We start from the raw sequence: 17,731 nt of genomic DNA on the forward strand, positions 1-17,731 counted from the left end.
CTTCATAAAATGTTTATTTTTTAGGTATTATCATTTATTTATTTTTCGCTATAATATAAATAATGGAATATATAAAATTATATGGGTCTTTCACGTCTGATATTATTTAAATTTGTTATGGTATTAAAAATACAAACAAATGCAATATGCTTTATCAAAATTTTATGCAACACTGCTTATTGACCCCACACAGCTCCAACTACCCTAAAATCGATAAGGCAATGCATGTGGAGAGGGATACGAAAAATGTTTGATATATAGTGGTGAAAGTTTATAAATATCTGCTGTTAAACATTTTAGAATAATGTATGATTCAGTCTACCCTAATATACTATATATTTTACTACTTATTTGTTTCGTAGTAAATTGTCATGCGTCTATTGGAGATCGCACACAATTCTTCCATAATTGTCGACAAAACTGTGAGCGACAAAATTGTAGTGCTGGTAAGCAAATATTATGGTGTGTATATGCACCAAGCATTAAGAGTACGACAGTGGACTGTCTCAGTTTAGTGGAAAAATTTAACAAAAATAGTACTCCAAATTTTATATATGTAGATGGGATCGAAATTCAGGAGCAGGCCATAAAATACTATCAACAGTCTGTATTTGATAAGGCATTTGCTTGGAATTGTGCAGATGAATGTCAGTATGGTTGTATGTGGCGCACAGTAGATGCCTTTGCAGAACGTGGTTGGGATGTTCCACAATTCTATGGAAAGGTAATAATTCTCTTCTTTTTTATGAATTAACTTCATAATAAAATTAAAAACTTGTTTATGATTTAGTGGCCATTTGTTCGTTTTCTCGGCATGCAAGAGCCTGCTTCGGTGTTGTTCTCCATATGCAATTTAATTGCGCACGTTCGAGCGCTCCGGCGATTTCGAACTGAAGTTCGCGCAGATAGTCCGTGTTATAAGTTGTGGCACATTTTTTCATTTGTAAGTGCTGTTTTAATTTATATATATATAAAAATTCAATTATCCTAAAACTTGGACCCCTTAGGTGTGCATTAACGGTTGGATATGGTCGTCAGTGTTTCACACAAGGGACTTTCCTGTGACAGAGTTAATGGATTATGCATTTGCGTACAGTATTGTACTTGTGACATTTTACTGTATGGTTATGAGGTAGGTAAATCTATTGCGAATCCTATTCTTTAAAATATATATTTGCTTACACATCTTTATAAACAATTTTCAGAATGTTATATCGTCATTCATTGATTCTTCGAGGGCTGATTTCATTAATGTTCCTATCATTCTTCGTCAACTACTTTGCGTACCTGAGCTTAGGGAAATTTAGTTACTCTCTTAATATGACAACGAATGTATTAACTGGTAAGAAAATTTTATAAAGATTACAAATATCTATTAGCTTGACTTTAAAATAATCTTATTTTTATTATCCTCTTAATATTTTCTAATACGTAATTTTTTATCATTAGGCACCCTATCTGCACTTGGATGGTTTATTTGGTGTTACTTTGAACGTCATCGAAGGCCGAATTATCGAAAAATTATCCGCTTCTATATTTTATTTGGGATGTCAATGAGCCTAGAACTATTGGATTTTCCTCCAATTTTTTGGATAATCGATGCCCATGCTTTGTGGCATTTAGCCACAGTTCCAATTATTTCGGTGTTTTACGAGTATGTAAATTAAATTATTTCCTTTTTCGAAATTCTCATCTTATTTATGTTTAGTTTCATCATTGATGATTGCCGCTCGTTACGTAAGGAAATGCAATTTGAGTTTGAAAAGCTAGGCAAGCAGAACTGAGGCTTCCAGTATTTTTGTGATTATGAGGCACTTAAGATTAATTAGCAAATTTTATTCTACTAATTTTAGAATCAAAGCTGTATAAAATTTTATTCTAATTATGATGTATACATGAATTAATAATAAGAATGGTACAACTTTTACATTTGTCCGCATTGTGATATTGTTACTGGTAGTTTAGGTTTATTGTTTGGGCCTGTAGGCACATTTTCAATTTTTCGCATTATAAGGAGTCCGTCTAGCACACGTCCAAAAACAACATGCTTTCCATCAAGGAAGTTACATTTCGCACAAGTGATAAAAAATTGACAACCATTTGTATCTTTACCACTGTTAGCCATAGAAAGAAGGCCTGGCGAATCATGTTTTAGCGTAAAATTCTCATCAACGAATGTGCCGCCATATATGCTCATTACACCTGTACCATCTCCCTAAATATTGAACTTTATTAGAAACACAAATTGTTTAACACTTCACATTACATACATGGACAAAGTCACCTCCTTGAATCATAAAATCTTTAATAACACGATGGAAACTAGCGCCTTTGTATCCCATTGGTACATCGTCCGGCCGGTATTCACCCGTGCAAAGTTGACGGAAATTTTCTGCCGTTTTCGGTACTGTATCCGCAAACAATTCAAAAATCATACGACCAATTTCCTAAACAGAAATTTTCAAGTTTAATGTTGACGGACTGCGAGATGTGTTTATAACTTACCGTCGTACCAACAGATATATCAAAGAAAACTACTGGATTGCTGGGGTTGCGTAGTTGTGATAGAATTTGATTCCATGTTGGCATTATACTTTATATTTGCATATAATTTATTCAACTCAATTTCAGAATAATTGTCCACGTACTATAAGTAAAAAAAATGTTAAATGACAATTAGCGGTTAAGCATATGAGGACGAATGTTGTAAATATGTTTGTATGAATTTAGTTAGCATGCATCGTTACTTTGTATGACAGTTGTCAGTGACAGCCTGTCAGTCCTTAAATCAGCTGTTTTCTTCTGTAAATAGTTTACAAATTCCGTTTATAATTCTGGGCGCAAAAAATATTGTGATTTAAAGTGTGTTAAATTTAATTAATTATTCTTCCGATAAGTTGTAAGTACGCATTCATACGGAAATTCCAAATGTTATAATTTTAATAACAGAATTTAAGTGAGACTCAAAAGCCTTTAACAAGTGTCAGAGGAGAGAAATGGGAAGTTATATTTGATGGTGTATAAAGTTTATGAAATAAAATAAATTTTCCTGGGTTCACACAAACTATAATGTATAACCCATCAGCTTTTTGTTAAACGCAAACGGTACAAACAACATTTAATAATTTATACATATTGCAATTATAGCAGAAACTGCTAAGTATTTGTCGTAGATAGATGGATAATAAATGAGGTTTGCTTCGCGACCTAAGGTCTATGGTGTCCTGTTCTAAGTCACAACACATTGATGAATTCCAATAGGTAGTTACTATTAAAGCGAAGTGAACACTAGTAGGAAACATGGATCCAAGAGCCCTTATGCGTATGCACACTGCTGTACATTCAATCAGCATGTGTTCAGGCCTATGTTATAAAAGTGCGTCTTGAACTTACAACGGTCAGAGTAGAATGCCGGAATTTATTATATTTAGACAAAGCCAAAATTAACTCACTTCGGTGGAGAAGTTGCACGATCATTCCATGCGTTACTGCTTTGAACTTCCTGGTGAAGTTTCCTCTTTTGGTAATGCTATCCCTTGGGAGAATAGCCAATGGTATATCGATATTTATGGCCTTCATTTGCTGTGATGAAATTAGCATTCTCCTGCCAAACTCTTCTGCTGTCATTTGAAGCAATGTATGGTTGGCTGCTGATTGATTCCTAGGCAAAGCGATGTGAGTTCTAGCATGACTTCAAGTGCTTTGGCGGGCACGTACGCATTGCGACCCATATGTAAATAATGTAGTACATCCACCTGATAATCTGTTGCTTGGAGCCACAGGATTTCTCGGCTAATCGATTGCTTTAGTAGTTTTGACCATGGTCAGGTTCATATGTGGCTTCCACTGAAGAGTTTAATCGGATCGATGATCGTTTCCGAGGGGATGATGTGCAAATCAACCTCACTACACCATCCCTTTGCCAGACCTAATCCCCTTTGTACGATGTCTCAGAGAGTGCCTTTAAATTTTCGTTTCCGAAAATCCTTGTCAGCGGATTCCATTACTAATAATTAGATCATGTAGGTCGTTCACGACTAAACTCCATAATAGAAGGGAGAGCACTCCACCATATGAGCAGTCAATTGTAGTGCCGAGACGAATCCTGGTATCTTCTGATTTCAGCTATCCTTGTGCACAGTACGGCGTCTATTCATCTGCGTGCAGGTGCTACCACATTCCTTTTCTCCAGTGCTCTTGCCACGCTTTCTTTGCTTTTTAAACATGCTCTTGCGCATGTACAGGTGCAATTGCAATCAATGATATTTTCCATACTCTTAAGTAAGAAGGAAGTTAGACTTATTGTCCTAAAGGCCAACATGCAGTCTGACATGGTTCTGTGATATACGCCAGCGCAATTTGTCCATTAATTTTCTTTTAGATATGTAAATGGAGCAAAAAAATTAAAATGCCAGTAGCTTTTTAAGTGCAATTGAGAAACAAAAATACTTTAAGAACTGCAGTCGGAAGAAACAATAATATAAGAATATATAACTATGAAAAATGTAGTGGAAAAGAACTTAGCTTTATTTGATAGTTCTAAATCTTTTTTAATTCGGCAAACCCCACTTTTATAATTTCTTTGTCGATAATTATTACCAGAGCTGCAAACCACCGCAAAAATCGACGCGGTTCGGTTCAGTGGTTCAAACCATTCAGAAAAAACTTGTACCGGTTGAACTTATTTAGACTTATTTAAAAATATTCACCAAATCACTTTAGAGTATGCAAATCTTCAATAATTCATGGCGTTGCCATCAAGCAAATTTGTAGCAGTATATCATAACGGAAAATAATTCGAGCTGCAGAACTTAATCGAACAGGTACAATCTTTTATAAGAGTGTACAGCTGCTGGCGTATGCCGATTATATTGATATCACGTCACTGTTGACAGTCATAACTTTGAAGTTGTAGATAATTTCGTCTATTTAGGAACCAGTATTAACACCACCAACAATGTCAGCCTGGAAATCCAACGCAGGATTGCTCTTGCCAACAGGTGCTACTTCGGATTGAGGAGGCAATTGAAAAGTAAAGACCTCTCTCGACGAACAAAAGCCAAACTCTATAAGTCGTTCATAATTCCCGTCCTGCTATATGGTGCAGAGGCTTGGACGATAACAGCAACCGATGAGTCGACGTTACGAGTTTTCGAGAGAAAAGTTCTGTGAAAGATTTATGGTCCTTTGCGCATTGGCCACGGCGAATATCGCATTCCATTGAACGATGAGATGTACGAGATATACGACGACATTGACATAGTTCAGCGAATTAAAAGACAGCGGCTACGCTGGCTAGGTCATGTTGTCCGGATGGACGAAAACACTCCAGCTCTGAAAGTATTCGACGCAGTACCCGCCGGGGGAAGCAGAGGAAGAGGAAGAGTTGGAAGGACCAAGAGGAAGACCTCCACTCCGTTGGAAGGACCAAGTGGAGAAGGACCTGGCTTCGCTTGGAATTTTCAATTGGCGCCACGTAGCGAAAAGAAGAATCGACTGGCGCGCTGTTGTTAACTCGGCTATAATCACGTAAGCGGTGTCTACGCCAATTAAGAAGAAGAAGAAGATGTCATAACGGTTGGATTTTTAAACAAGTTGTGTACTTTTTTTAAATGTTTAAAAATGTCTATTGAATATTTTTATTTTGAACCGAACCGAACAATTTTTTTGAGTTGCTTTCTGGTTCCATTTCCGCAGTTATAAATAAAAGTGGTTCAGTTCGTGGCTTGGTTCAAAGCCAAAAACCGGTTTGCAGCCCTGGTTATAACACCCTGGAGAATTGAAAAATTAATAAATCTTTGAAGCAATTTCTGATGCCACATTTGAGATATCGATCTTAACGTCCTTTTTTCTTCAAGAAGCTGCCGATATTGGATCACTATAGCATATAGGTGTCATACAAACTGAACGACCAAGGACAAGTTCTTGTATAAAAACTTTTTATATTTGACGATTAAATTTTTTTCGCTTGGAATATCCGATTGGCGCCACGTAGCGAAAAGAAGAAACGACCGGCGCGCTGTTGTTAACTCGGCTATAATCGCGTAAGCGGTGTCTACGCCAATAAAGACGAAGAAGAAGAAGATTAAATTTTTTAGATCAGACCACTATAGCATATAGCTGACATACTTGTACAAACTGGCCGGTCAAAATATACTTGTAGTTCTTGCATATAAACTTTTATTTATTTGTGAAGGGTATTATCGCTTTGGTGCTGCCGAAGTGAGGTTTCTTTCTTGTTCTAATTAATGCAAACAGCTTTTGAGTGGTGCAGAAGATATTCGATTGAAGTAGAAGAAATTTTTTTATTACAAACTTATTAAATCTTACAGTAATCAAACATTATATCTATTTAAAACATTCGTCTATACGAATACTATATGTGTATTCTAATAAATTGGCATTAATATTATAAATATACAAACACCTTTATTTATATGGACATACATATGTATATAAATTTTTAATTGACACAGGACTTACATCTAATGTTTTGCATTACATAATAAATAAATAAATAAATACAACTATTCCAGTGAGTATATGAATATGCATATGTGGTGCAATATCTACGTATGTGTGCATAAATGAGTGCGAAAAATCAGAATGTAGATCAGTAGGAACACAAAAAGAGAGGCGAAATGTGACGATAAGGAACAGTTATGCTCTCGTGAAAATCTGTTAAACTAGATTAATACTTAACTAATATAACTTAGACAACTTGAAAACTTGGTCCGATCAGGTTCAAGTTTAAGTTTAAGTATCAGTTTTCAATTATATCTGATACATCGCTCACTTCAAGTATATACATACATAACTGTAATACTACAAGTATTAATTTAAAGGTAATTCGGGCTGAAAATGGGACTGCTGACTTTTTAAAGTAGTATATACTCATGTTTGAATACCTTCGGCATAGTTACATTTTTATACACCGGATATTTAATAATTGTACAAAGAATGGCGGTCATCGCCTAGGACTCTTGATGCTTCAATTTGTATTTAGCCTTTCGAAGTATTGGCTAATTACTAGCCTCGTCGGCTTCTTCATCTTCGATGCCTCGTAATTTCTTCTGATCCGACGTTGCTTTCATAAAACTTTGAAGCATAGTGTTAGAGTCTACAACCAAAATCGGTGTGCAACCGTCCTTGAGATGTTCATTTTGGCTTTCGTACATTTCTCGAGATATACTTCGTGTGAACGAAAAACGTAAAGATTTGGTGCGTGTAAGCTTCTTTTTAATTGGTGGTTTGCCAATGATAGGTTGAGGTTCCGAAACGACTTTCTCCTTTTCGGGAGTTGGGGATAATGCAGGCACATCGCGAAGGATATCATCGGCAAATGCTTTGATTTCACTCCAGGCGTCAGCTGTTGAGAGTAAATTGCTTATTAGGATTTAATTTTTTTTTTTTATTATTTACAATCAAAGCTTTCTAAAAAAAAATACTGTTGCATTAACACACCAAACTTCTATTTATACTCTTGCTACATGTTGCTACAGAGTATAATAGTTTTATTCACCTATCGGTTGTACGTATCACCTAAAATTAATCGAGATAAATATTGGGCTAAATGACCAGGATGACGAGACGAGTTCAAATCCGGGTGGTTATCTGTTCGTCCGTCTTTCCGTGCAAGCTGTAACTTGAGTAACAATTGAGATATCTTGAAACTTGGCATATATGTTCCTTGGCAAAAAAGTAAGGAGAAGTCAGTAGATGGGCGTAATCTGACCACTGCCACGCCAACAAAACTCCATTAATCGAAAACGTATAAAGTACCATAATCAAGCTCTAAACTATGATATAAGACTCTAATTTTGCACGGAGGATCGCAGTGGAAAGGGACATTTGTGTGGGAAAAAATAGCGCAAATATTATAAGAACTCCTACCGACAGTGAGAAAATGGATGAAATCGGATGACTACTAAAATGTCACAGACATTAAATTTTACCTTCGAGATGGTATGAGAGAGCTTTAAAGAAACCCTAGCCAAAATTAAAAGGGCGTGGTAACGTCGACTTTCAGGTGAAAGCACATATGTATATCGAGACCCACCCAAACGTTTTCACACAAGGTGGTACACCTATAATGCATTATTCGTGCAAAGTTTCATCCTGATATATTAATTCATTCTTGATTTGTATACTGGAAAGTGAAAGTTTCAAATGGAATTTAAAAGTGTGTTATATGGTGTAGTAGACGTGGTTTTTGTCTGATTTCACCCATTGTCGCACTGCAATGTAGGAATGTCAAGAATCGTTAAAATTTTACAAAAGATTTTATAAAATCCTTTCCTAACATGTAAAATTGTATACCTCTTGCGCATTTAGTTATAGATTTTTCGCACTTCTAGTAGTTCTCTCTAGCGCCGATTTTCAATACTAACCCTCCTTGAGTGCCAAGGAACATGTGTACCATACCAAGTTCCATCATGATATATTCATTTTTGTTCAAGTTATTGTTTGCACAGGCGGTCGGACGAACAGACGGACAGTCATTAGTCAACTCGTCTTGTCATCCTGTTTTTATATAGCCGAACAAAACTATTTTACTGTAGCAACATTGCAAGAGTATAAAAATTAATTTAATTATTAGTTAAAAATATCAATGATTTATGTAAATAAATATTAATATGTCTATATAAATTTGGCCACATTCCGGTTTTGGCGATAATATTTTACGAAAAATTAGCTAATTTATTTATTTAAAGTGATCGATTTTGGCCGTTTTCAAATTCTACTTACTTATATCCTTCTCTGTGGCATGTTCGTACGTCACGCAGAAGCGTATCACATATTTGCCATTCACCATCGATGGTATCATATGCATCTTGCCCGAGTGATTTATCTGTGCCAGCAGCTCTTGATTATACGTGTCTTCTGCGCGCATGCGGAAGCACACCAAACCCAGGTAAACATCGTTTCTAACCTCGAAGCGATCGTCCTTTCGCACAAGCATTTCGAATTTCTTTGCTAATGCCATATGATTGCGTATATACGCCTGCAGACCCATGATACCATATGATCGAAAGACAAACCACAATTTAAGCGCACGAAAACGACGACTCAACGGTATACCATAATGTCGATAGTCTATAGCCTTCTCATGTTCATGTTGTAAATATAAAGGGTTAACGTTCAAAGCTGTCTTCAAACTCATTACATCCTTAACCCACATTGCGGATGCATCAAAATTTGTAAGCAGCAATTTGTTGGGATTTGTGTTAAAAGAGTCAGCATATTCCAAACCTTCCGAGAATTTACGCATTTCTGGTAAAATGAACGAATTGCCTGCATATGCACCATCCACATGGAACCACACATTTGGTAAGTCCCTACACACTTTACCGATTTCGGTTAGATTATCAAAAGCGCAAGCGCCTGTTGTGCCAACTGTTGCAACAACGAAAAATGGGGTAAGGCCAGCGTTAGCATCATTTTGCATTGCCTGTCGCAACAGATCCACACGCATGCGTCCTCGTTCATCGGCCTCAATAATACGAAGTTTTACGAGGGCCATTTTAGCCGCTTTCTCTACCGAAGAATGTGCTTCCTTGCTGGCATATGCGATCAATTGTGGCAGGAAAACGCTTTCGTGTATCTCTGAGCACATTCCTTTCAGTTTTTGAATGGCACGTGAACGTGCGGTAATCATACAGACGAGTGTACATTCGGATGCTGATCCTTGTAGTGCACCACCCCCTCGACTGCCGGGTAGATCACTTATGAAGGCTTTTGGTAAACCGAGTGCTTTCGCATACCAATCTAGTACAATAGTTTCAAGTTCTGTAGATGCGGGGCAGGACGCCTGTTTGGTAACGAAGCATGTGAGGAAAAATAATGAAAGTAATTAAAAAAATATTGATATACAAACTGCCGTCTAGGCGTAAAGGCTTACCCATGAAAATCCGATCGAACCGATAGCTGAACTTAGCATATCGCCCAAAATTGAAGGGAATGAGTTGCCCGCTGGAAAGTATGCGAAGAACTTCGGATGGTTCCAATGCACAACACCAGGCATTACTTTTTCTTCGAAATCAGCTAGAACATCTTCGAATTTTTCTGGTTTCAATGGCGCTTTAACTGTACAGAAACAAAGCGAAAGAAAATACATAATAATCAATAAATAAATCTACATATGTATATGTATACGTAATCAACAATTCCGATTAGTTCAAAAACAATTGGCATTGAGAAAAGTTCTTTGAATGCAGGTGTATGTATAATATATACAAACATTGTATACATTGTGATAGAAAAGTAGCAGGAAAATATTTAATTTTTCATAATTATTTATTTTATCGCCTTCAAAGTAATCCCCACCAGACGTAATACACTTATGCCAACGATTTTTCCAGTCCTCGAAACACTTTATACAAGCACTTTTTGGCATGGCCTTCAGCTCCTTCAGAGAATTTTGTTTTATCTTTTCGATCAACTGAGAGGGGGTTCCACGGAGCGACAATTTCAGTTTGGGGAACAAGAAAAAATCAAACGGAGGCAAATCTGGTAAATACAGTGGTTGATCGATGGTATTCATTCGTTATTGCTTTAAATTCGGTCACAATTGTACTCTTTTTGAAAAAAATTCAGCTTTATCGGGACGAGTAGAGCAAGAACGCTTTTCATACCCAAAATATTCGCCAAAATCAATCGAAAGAACTCGCAATAGATGTCGAGCTCTCTTGCTATCTCTCTAACACTAGCCTGACGATTTTCAAGCACCATATCCTTCACTCTTTTAATATTTTCATCTGTTGAAGAGATCGAGGCATGTCTTCAACGATCTCTTGACCGTCTTTGAAGGCTTTGTACCACAGGTAGGCTTGTGTTTTTGATGAAACTGAATGACCGCAAGCCTTTTCCAACATTCGCAACGATTCCGCACGCGAAATATGGTTAGAAATACATAATTTTAGACAATTTTTGAGATCAATATTTTTATCCATTGTAAAAATCTCAACGCACTACTGAGGTGTACCGACTTAAGCAGCTGCTGTCGTGCTCATATTTGACATAGTCATAGGACAGTCCTACCAACTTAGCAAAATACATTTTTTTTTTTAAATTTCCGGGTGCTTTTTGGTCTTAATATATATGTGTATATGGCTTTGGGTGAGACTATGCCTCATTGTATGATTAACGAAAATGTTTACGCCCACAAATTAAACGTGTGCATGCGCGTTCGGTACATTTCGGGTGTATTTAATATTTCAATTAACACTTTAGCATTAGTCTTGTAGAATAACATGGCGTGTGAGCTAATTGGGCGCTAGTTTAATAACAGATTGGGCATGTGCACACGATCAACACGTATATGTATACCACACACACGTGAATGCGTCTGCATGCACATTCATTTGTACATATGTATGTACATACGTGTTTGGTTATTTTTGGGCAATGCGTAGAGATATACTAGGATCAACAATAACAAGCGATGCTATGACTGATAAATAGATTATTAAAATTTTCTTTAAACAAAGAGTTTGAATGGCTCATACAAATAAACAAATAAATAAAGGTGCATATGTATGTTAATTTTGGATTTTTTTGCAAACATAAATTTAGCTAACTGTAGGATTAGCAATGCCATTTTTGCTTTAGATGTTTGCTTTTGTTAATCCATAGTTGTTGCTGTTGTTTTTTCGTTTATTTATTGGCTGCTAATTGGTTAGCACCTATGCACATACTTTTACGCTTATGTAAATAGCATGAAAGTAATCATGCAGTCGATAATGTTTACTCATTTAGCTATCTCTCGTTATTTAGCTGTTTCGGAGATTTCGTGGGATCGGCGCGTGTACACGGCAACGGTAAGAGTTGTTAATTGTAGAGGCAAAACGACGAGGTATTTGAAGATGTTTAATTGTTAATATGAGGAGGAGTAATTTTTTGGGTAAAATTTTGTCTTCAAAATTACCCACAACCACGTTATTTACTGCCCACATATTCATATTTCATAATATATTTTATTTAATTTCTCCGCTTATGCATGTACATGTATGTGTATTTGTATTCACTTCAAAATTGGGATAGTTTGTACTGGTGATTTGTGGTTTCCCTTATTTATTTGCATTTTACAAAACTTGTACATATACATATGTATGTACATATACATATGTACATACATTTCTGTATGTATGCATATAATAGATCAAGACAGTAAGCTTGTATTAGCTTGATATAGAAACATATATATTAGAAGTTATCACCCCTAATATCTTGCATTTGCAGCATTTCAATATTAATGCCTTTTCCGAGTTTATTTCACATTACTTACTAATTTAAAAAGACGGAGACTAAAGATGAATATCTAAAACCCGTTGTTTATACTTATGTATGTATGTATGTATATATCATAATTTCGAAATAAAGTTATTTACCTGGTAATAGTTTTTTTAAATATCCTGGATCCAACGTTGGCGCTACGTCTCGCTGTTCAATATTTTGTGCATAATCACAAATATAATCCACCATATCCTTGCCATATTTTCTAAACTCTTCAGCATTCATTTTACTTGTTTTTTGAGCTAAAAGCTTCTTACTGAACTATTAATACTTTTAAAATAAGTCTTGTATTTAGTGTTTTCACTTTGGTTTCGCTTCTGCGATTAAATGATTTTTATTTTTATTATCACCTCGAATGTCACTTTAATTTGAAATGTTTAATTCAATTTGAAACACTTTTATTGAAAAATCAAATTTTCATTACATTATCTTCTTATAAACGGACTATTATATTTGAAAAATTTGCTGGTATCACTCCTTAACCGCGCTTTATTGTATTTTTATGAAAGTGATTTATATGTGGTCCGAACAATGTCTTACCACTTCCTTTACACGAATGACTTGAGCTTTGTCCAACTGAACGTCTTTATATTAGCAAGTATGTGAACGACGAGTTGGTTCGTTTGCCGGAGATCGATCCGTACTTCGTTCATGTGGGCTCGTTCCGTTCATAGCGTTGTAGACACGAAATTAAATGTACATATGCATACATAGGCATAAACAGTAATACATGCAAATTTCGTATGTTTGTAATGCAGATACTACATATGTATAACCATCGCAGGCAGCATTGCTTTATTGCTCTTAACTCGATCGATCGTCACCTCCTCGATGTAGCCGCTTTAGGCGGGGGCAGAACGAGCGCGTGATCATTGATCATTGGGAAGGCAACATGAACACACATACAATACCACTAAATACCCAGCAAGGAAACCCCCAACTAAATGAAAAGTTTTTAATTATATAACTATGGGAAAAATACAAAATAGAATAGAATTAATTATTATTTTGGAAAAATAATCATTAAAATAATATACATACATATGTACATATGTATTTTTGTATATAAGGTATGTACCTTATAAATGTGAAATAATTGGCTCCTTTAGATGGATTTCCAGTAGGGAATGCTCAACCAAATTTCTGATATTTTTACCGAAGAACACGTTGGACTAATTTGTAATGCTCAGGTAGCGACAGATTTTGTCTACATTGCCCATTAGGTTTTTATCGTTATGGGGTCTATTGGTATTTAGGTAATGGGTAGACAAGCAAAAGCTGATTTCATTCTAAGTTTGAAACCTTGTTGCCTGGTGTACCACTTGCATGGGGAAAACCATGAATGAATGAATTTGATAGTTGTGAATTTTCGCACCAATAGAAAATTGAATATTTTACGTAAGTATATATGTGAGCAGTTGTGTATGGTATACATAGTATGTCGTGGTCATAAATATATTTATTATTCAAATGAAAAGTTGATAAACTGTTCATGACGTTTGGCGTTGCGTAAAATATTGACGGTTCGCGTGTCGCCGCAAGCTGTTGTATCCTCACTTAATTAATCGCAATCAAATACTTATAGTTATTATGTACATATGTACATGAACATTGTAAAATATGTTTGCGTTTTCTAACAAGAGTTCCGAGTTGTAACTTTTCGAATTGTTCGGTAAAAAACACAAAAACCAAGACAGTGTTCTTAATACTTATTTCAAAGTAAGAATTTTTGTTCTGTTGCTCGAATTTTTATATGTGCGTAATTAAATTTACATTAAGTTTAGATTAAGTATTCTTTGTTCCATAAACAATATTTAATTGTATTTTTCGTTGATTTTTGAAAATAAATACTTTGAGAAGTGACAAAAAGCACACAATGTGTAAGATGGAAATTTTGTCTGCTAAGAGTGCAATCACAGGCTAACCTTTTCGGACACTAGTTCTGCAATATATTAATGCAGAGTTAATAGTTACCGGTTTTACAATTTTTCTAAACCTAATTCAGATATATTGTGAATCGAACACTCATTTGATAATTTTCCTAACATACTACGAATAGAATGACTCGTAAAATTGTTTTTTTTTTTTGGTATAGTTTCTTAGGTTTTAAGTCGTTTTTGTCATGAAGCACGCTTTTACATTTAACATAAAAATTCCCCAATGTATTTAATACGTAATTGAGTTTATTTAATAACTTAATTTGAACTGGGTAGTACATATGTAGTAAAGGTAATGGTTTTGTTGCTTTTTCCTACTTAAGTATTAATTTGCTATAATAAAATATCGCCTGCTCGGCAATTGGAAGCATGTTTACAAGTAATTACATAGTCTATCGAACTTGTGAAATGCTGTTTGGTTTCTGCAAATTCTTCCACTACTGTGTAATGAATTCTTATAGATGTACATACTTATGTCTCAAGAGTTATTAGAATTGAGTCGATTCATCCCAAGCCTATTAAGTAGATCTTGTCATTGTCATAGATATATTGACCATCATGACGGTGAAAAAAATACTCATACTAAAAGTACTAACCAATTTGAAGTACTGCCATTATAAATCGTAGACGTTCGGGTTATGTACTTTATTGCAATTTATAATACTGTAATCAATTCATATACTGAATATAAAAATTTCACAAAACAAAACGATGTGGGCCAAGTTTTGAGAATCTTTTGAGAACTCTTCTGCAGTGACTTTCAGTTACGAATCTGAGTGGATTTGTTAACATTTTTTCCTTCATTTCCCCTCTCTGAATCCGACACTGATGTATGTAAATGGATATATAAATACATACATACAGGTATGTATATGCATTTCTTTTGTTACACCATTCTATCATCGCTTAATTTACATAATTTATATGTATATGTATATTGTTTTCTTCAACATGAGACAGCATTTTTCACTGCAACAAAGTCTCGTCAAATTTATATATGAAAATGATGTCTGTCCCTTTTAACGAATTGCTTGTTAGGAGTTATAAAATCCTTCTAATTGTTTCATTTGCTAACAAAACATTAGACTTTACTTCAACTTAACATTAATGAATACATGAGACTATTAAAGATGCACAATCATTTAACGGATCGGTTGGTTAGATTAAAGTTGCTTTAACTACTGAAACTCGTAAAATTAAAGGGAATGTCAACACGAATAATAAAAACCGGCAAATTAGGCAAAAAACTGAACTTTAAGCATTCGATTCTATGTATGTTTATATACTTTATGTTAATTAAGGTATCTTTGAAGAATTTAACGAATGCCCTCGCGGAACTTACCATTAGAGTTACAAAAATTTATAAAAGTTGACGCACCAGATAACGCATCGCTTAGTTTAAATCAATTGTTTTTCGAAAATAATAGTTATAAAAATATGAAATTAAAAATCTGTATGTTCTTCATACATATAAAACCGTACAATTCGAAGATTGGTCGTATCAAACTCAAAGGTATTGCGAGGCATAAAGGTATATGACTACTGAAAGAGAGTTTAATGTCAAATAAAATTGCATGATCCTTAATCAATGACTCAATGACTTATGAGTCTGTAGTGCACACTTTGGATGAAACTGGTAGATACGAAGTCAAAACTTCAAGCTGTCTCAAACATTCTGATCACTATCGACTAAACCTGGGGTAATTATTCTATCTAGAAACTGGAACATTACCCATAGCTATTGTCGCTGTATTATATTTAGTATTGAGGCATTTATTATTTAATAGAGGGTATTAGCTGGCAAGCTTAAAAAGAATGAATGATTAACGATGTGTTAACTGCTATTGTATATCGCGTTATGTTATTATATTATCTTCGACGGGAATTTTCGCAATTCGAAGATTCATATACGCCTCCAGTAAATGTATATATGTATGACAATTGCGGTTGGTGGGGCAGATCTCATGCCATCTTTCGCCAGTCCCACCAAGCGTTTCGGTAATTGAGTTTTGAGAATATACTCAACGGAGAACTCTCGGGGAATCACGGCCAAAGAGCTGAAAGTGATACACAGCTGAGCTGACGTTAGACAAACTTTGCAATATCATACGTTCATATCGTAACCCCTCCCTTTATTTCCCTAAGTAATTTGAAATTCGCGTCTAGTATTTGTTTGGCAATTATCGTTAGCCGCAGTTCGCTAAAAAATATTCATCATACATAGCAAGCTCCAAAGGAGATCGGTTTGGAAACAGAAAATGCTAATGCCCAATGCGTATGCCGTGAGTTTCATATTTATTTGCACATGCATGTATGTATATTTGACTTCTGTAGTAATCTTTGTAGGATGCGTCACGTTGCTAAGAAAAAACTTTGCGTTCATAGCGCTCTTCTACGTCACACCTGCCACCTTTACGTTTATAGATTGCAACAGGTTGTCAAGTGAGTTGCTCAAATTCGTGGGAAACACGCTTAAACTCTCGCATAGCTCAATTAAAAACTAAAGTATTTGCCGGGGCACGCGTTCAATTGCACGTTTGTTGTGCTGCCGTTTCCTGTGGACTGGTTTTTGCTATTGGAATTGCGAAATGAAATACATAACATACATACTTACATATGTATGTATTTGTTATTGTATCTATTCAGTTCAGTTTCGATCTAAAAAGTGTCTTGTGCATTAATTTATAATAATAACCTATTCGGAACTTACGATATTATTAATTGATTTAAATGGAATGATGAATGTTTGCAACGGTGGGGAACTCCAAGTTTACATTTGTATATCTATATCCAGCATCTGATTCTCAAGAATGATAATAATATACCAAATATTTCTTTTGTAAGTTGTTGTTAGTAATCGGTACTGGTAACAATATTATGCTGGTCGTGGACGAGTTCTGACCAACAGTGGTGGATCGAAGGATACACAAACTGTATACATAAGTATATACATTTATGGATTTAAATATTTTGAATACCACATTCGTAGCTGCATACTTTCTTTAACGTCTTTTCTATCTTTACTTATTTAAAAATTGTAGAATGTATTGCAAATTATAGTTTATTAGTGATTTCGGCGCAACTCTTTCATTACTATTTGCCCCTTCTTGTCCTAAGGTGATGTCTAAACATTTCCTATTGGCAAATGATCGCGGCATTTCGGCATGATTTGCAAAACATTTCGTTTCTCTATTCGTGAACTGATGTGGGCAAGATTTTATTTTATTTTTATTTTTTTTGCTTATTTCTTTCTGATCTTCCGCTGGCACATAGTAACACTTGGTCGGTGTCTGCGCAACGCTTCAACGCGCCCAACGATCGAACATGACTCATCGGCGTTAACTGAAAACGTCACAGTTCAAAAATCAAAGACACCAACACAGTCACTTTTTTCAGCACAAATACATAAGTATGTATGTGTGTTTTAATTATTAGCGGTCGCAACACTTGGTACCGCTATCACCACCATTCACTACCACTGTCCAATGTGAGCAGAGACA

General features: G+C 35.3%; 4 protein-coding genes across 5 annotated transcripts in view; 2 read left to right on the forward strand and 2 right to left on the reverse strand.

The window, feature by feature from the left end:
• Positions 1-211: 211 nt before the first annotated feature.
• On the forward strand, positions 212-1,927 carry LOC126756319 (post-GPI attachment to proteins factor 3). The gene is made up of 7 exons (XM_050469297.1): positions 212-446; positions 561-724; positions 791-943; positions 1,008-1,132; positions 1,206-1,342; positions 1,450-1,654; positions 1,709-1,927. The coding sequence occupies exons 1-7, from the start codon at positions 305-307 to the stop codon at positions 1,782-1,784; spliced, it is 1,002 nt and encodes a 333-aa protein (XP_050325254.1). The 5' UTR covers positions 212-304; the 3' UTR covers positions 1,785-1,927.
• LOC126756325 (peptidyl-prolyl cis-trans isomerase H) lies at positions 1,848-2,717 on the reverse strand. The gene is made up of 3 exons (XM_050469303.1): positions 2,506-2,717; positions 2,271-2,447; positions 1,848-2,215 (listed from the first exon to the last, which is right to left on the reverse strand). The coding sequence occupies exons 1-3, from the start codon at positions 2,587-2,589 to the stop codon at positions 1,925-1,927; spliced, it is 552 nt and encodes a 183-aa protein (XP_050325260.1). The 5' UTR covers positions 2,590-2,717; the 3' UTR covers positions 1,848-1,924.
• A 53-nt stretch (positions 2,718-2,770) lies between these two features.
• LOC126756320 (ribonuclease P protein subunit p25-like protein) overlaps positions 2,771-17,731 on the forward strand; it is a 39,469-nt gene continuing 24,508 nt past the window's right edge. The window contains exons 1-2 of one of the 2 annotated variants that reach the window (XM_050469299.1): positions 2,771-2,899; positions 17,076-17,174. The gene's annotated coding sequence lies outside the window, so the exon portion shown is untranslated. The remainder of the gene's footprint in view (positions 2,900-17,075; positions 17,175-17,731) is intronic. The other variant, XM_050469298.1, reaches the window with a different exon arrangement.
• Positions 6,408-12,860, reverse strand: LOC126756316 (aromatic-L-amino-acid decarboxylase). Its single transcript, XM_050469292.1, has 4 exons — positions 12,390-12,860; positions 9,902-10,086; positions 8,749-9,811; positions 6,408-7,369 (listed from the first exon to the last, which is right to left on the reverse strand). Exons 1-4 carry the CDS (start codon positions 12,517-12,519, stop codon positions 7,023-7,025), a joined length of 1,725 nt encoding a protein of 574 aa, XP_050325249.1. The 5' UTR covers positions 12,520-12,860; the 3' UTR covers positions 6,408-7,022.

This window comes from Bactrocera neohumeralis, chromosome 4, assembly GCF_024586455.1.
Source record: "Bactrocera neohumeralis isolate Rockhampton chromosome 4, APGP_CSIRO_Bneo_wtdbg2-racon-allhic-juicebox.fasta_v2, whole genome shotgun sequence".
Classification (NCBI taxonomy): Eukaryota; Metazoa; Arthropoda; class Insecta; order Diptera; family Tephritidae; genus Bactrocera; species Bactrocera neohumeralis.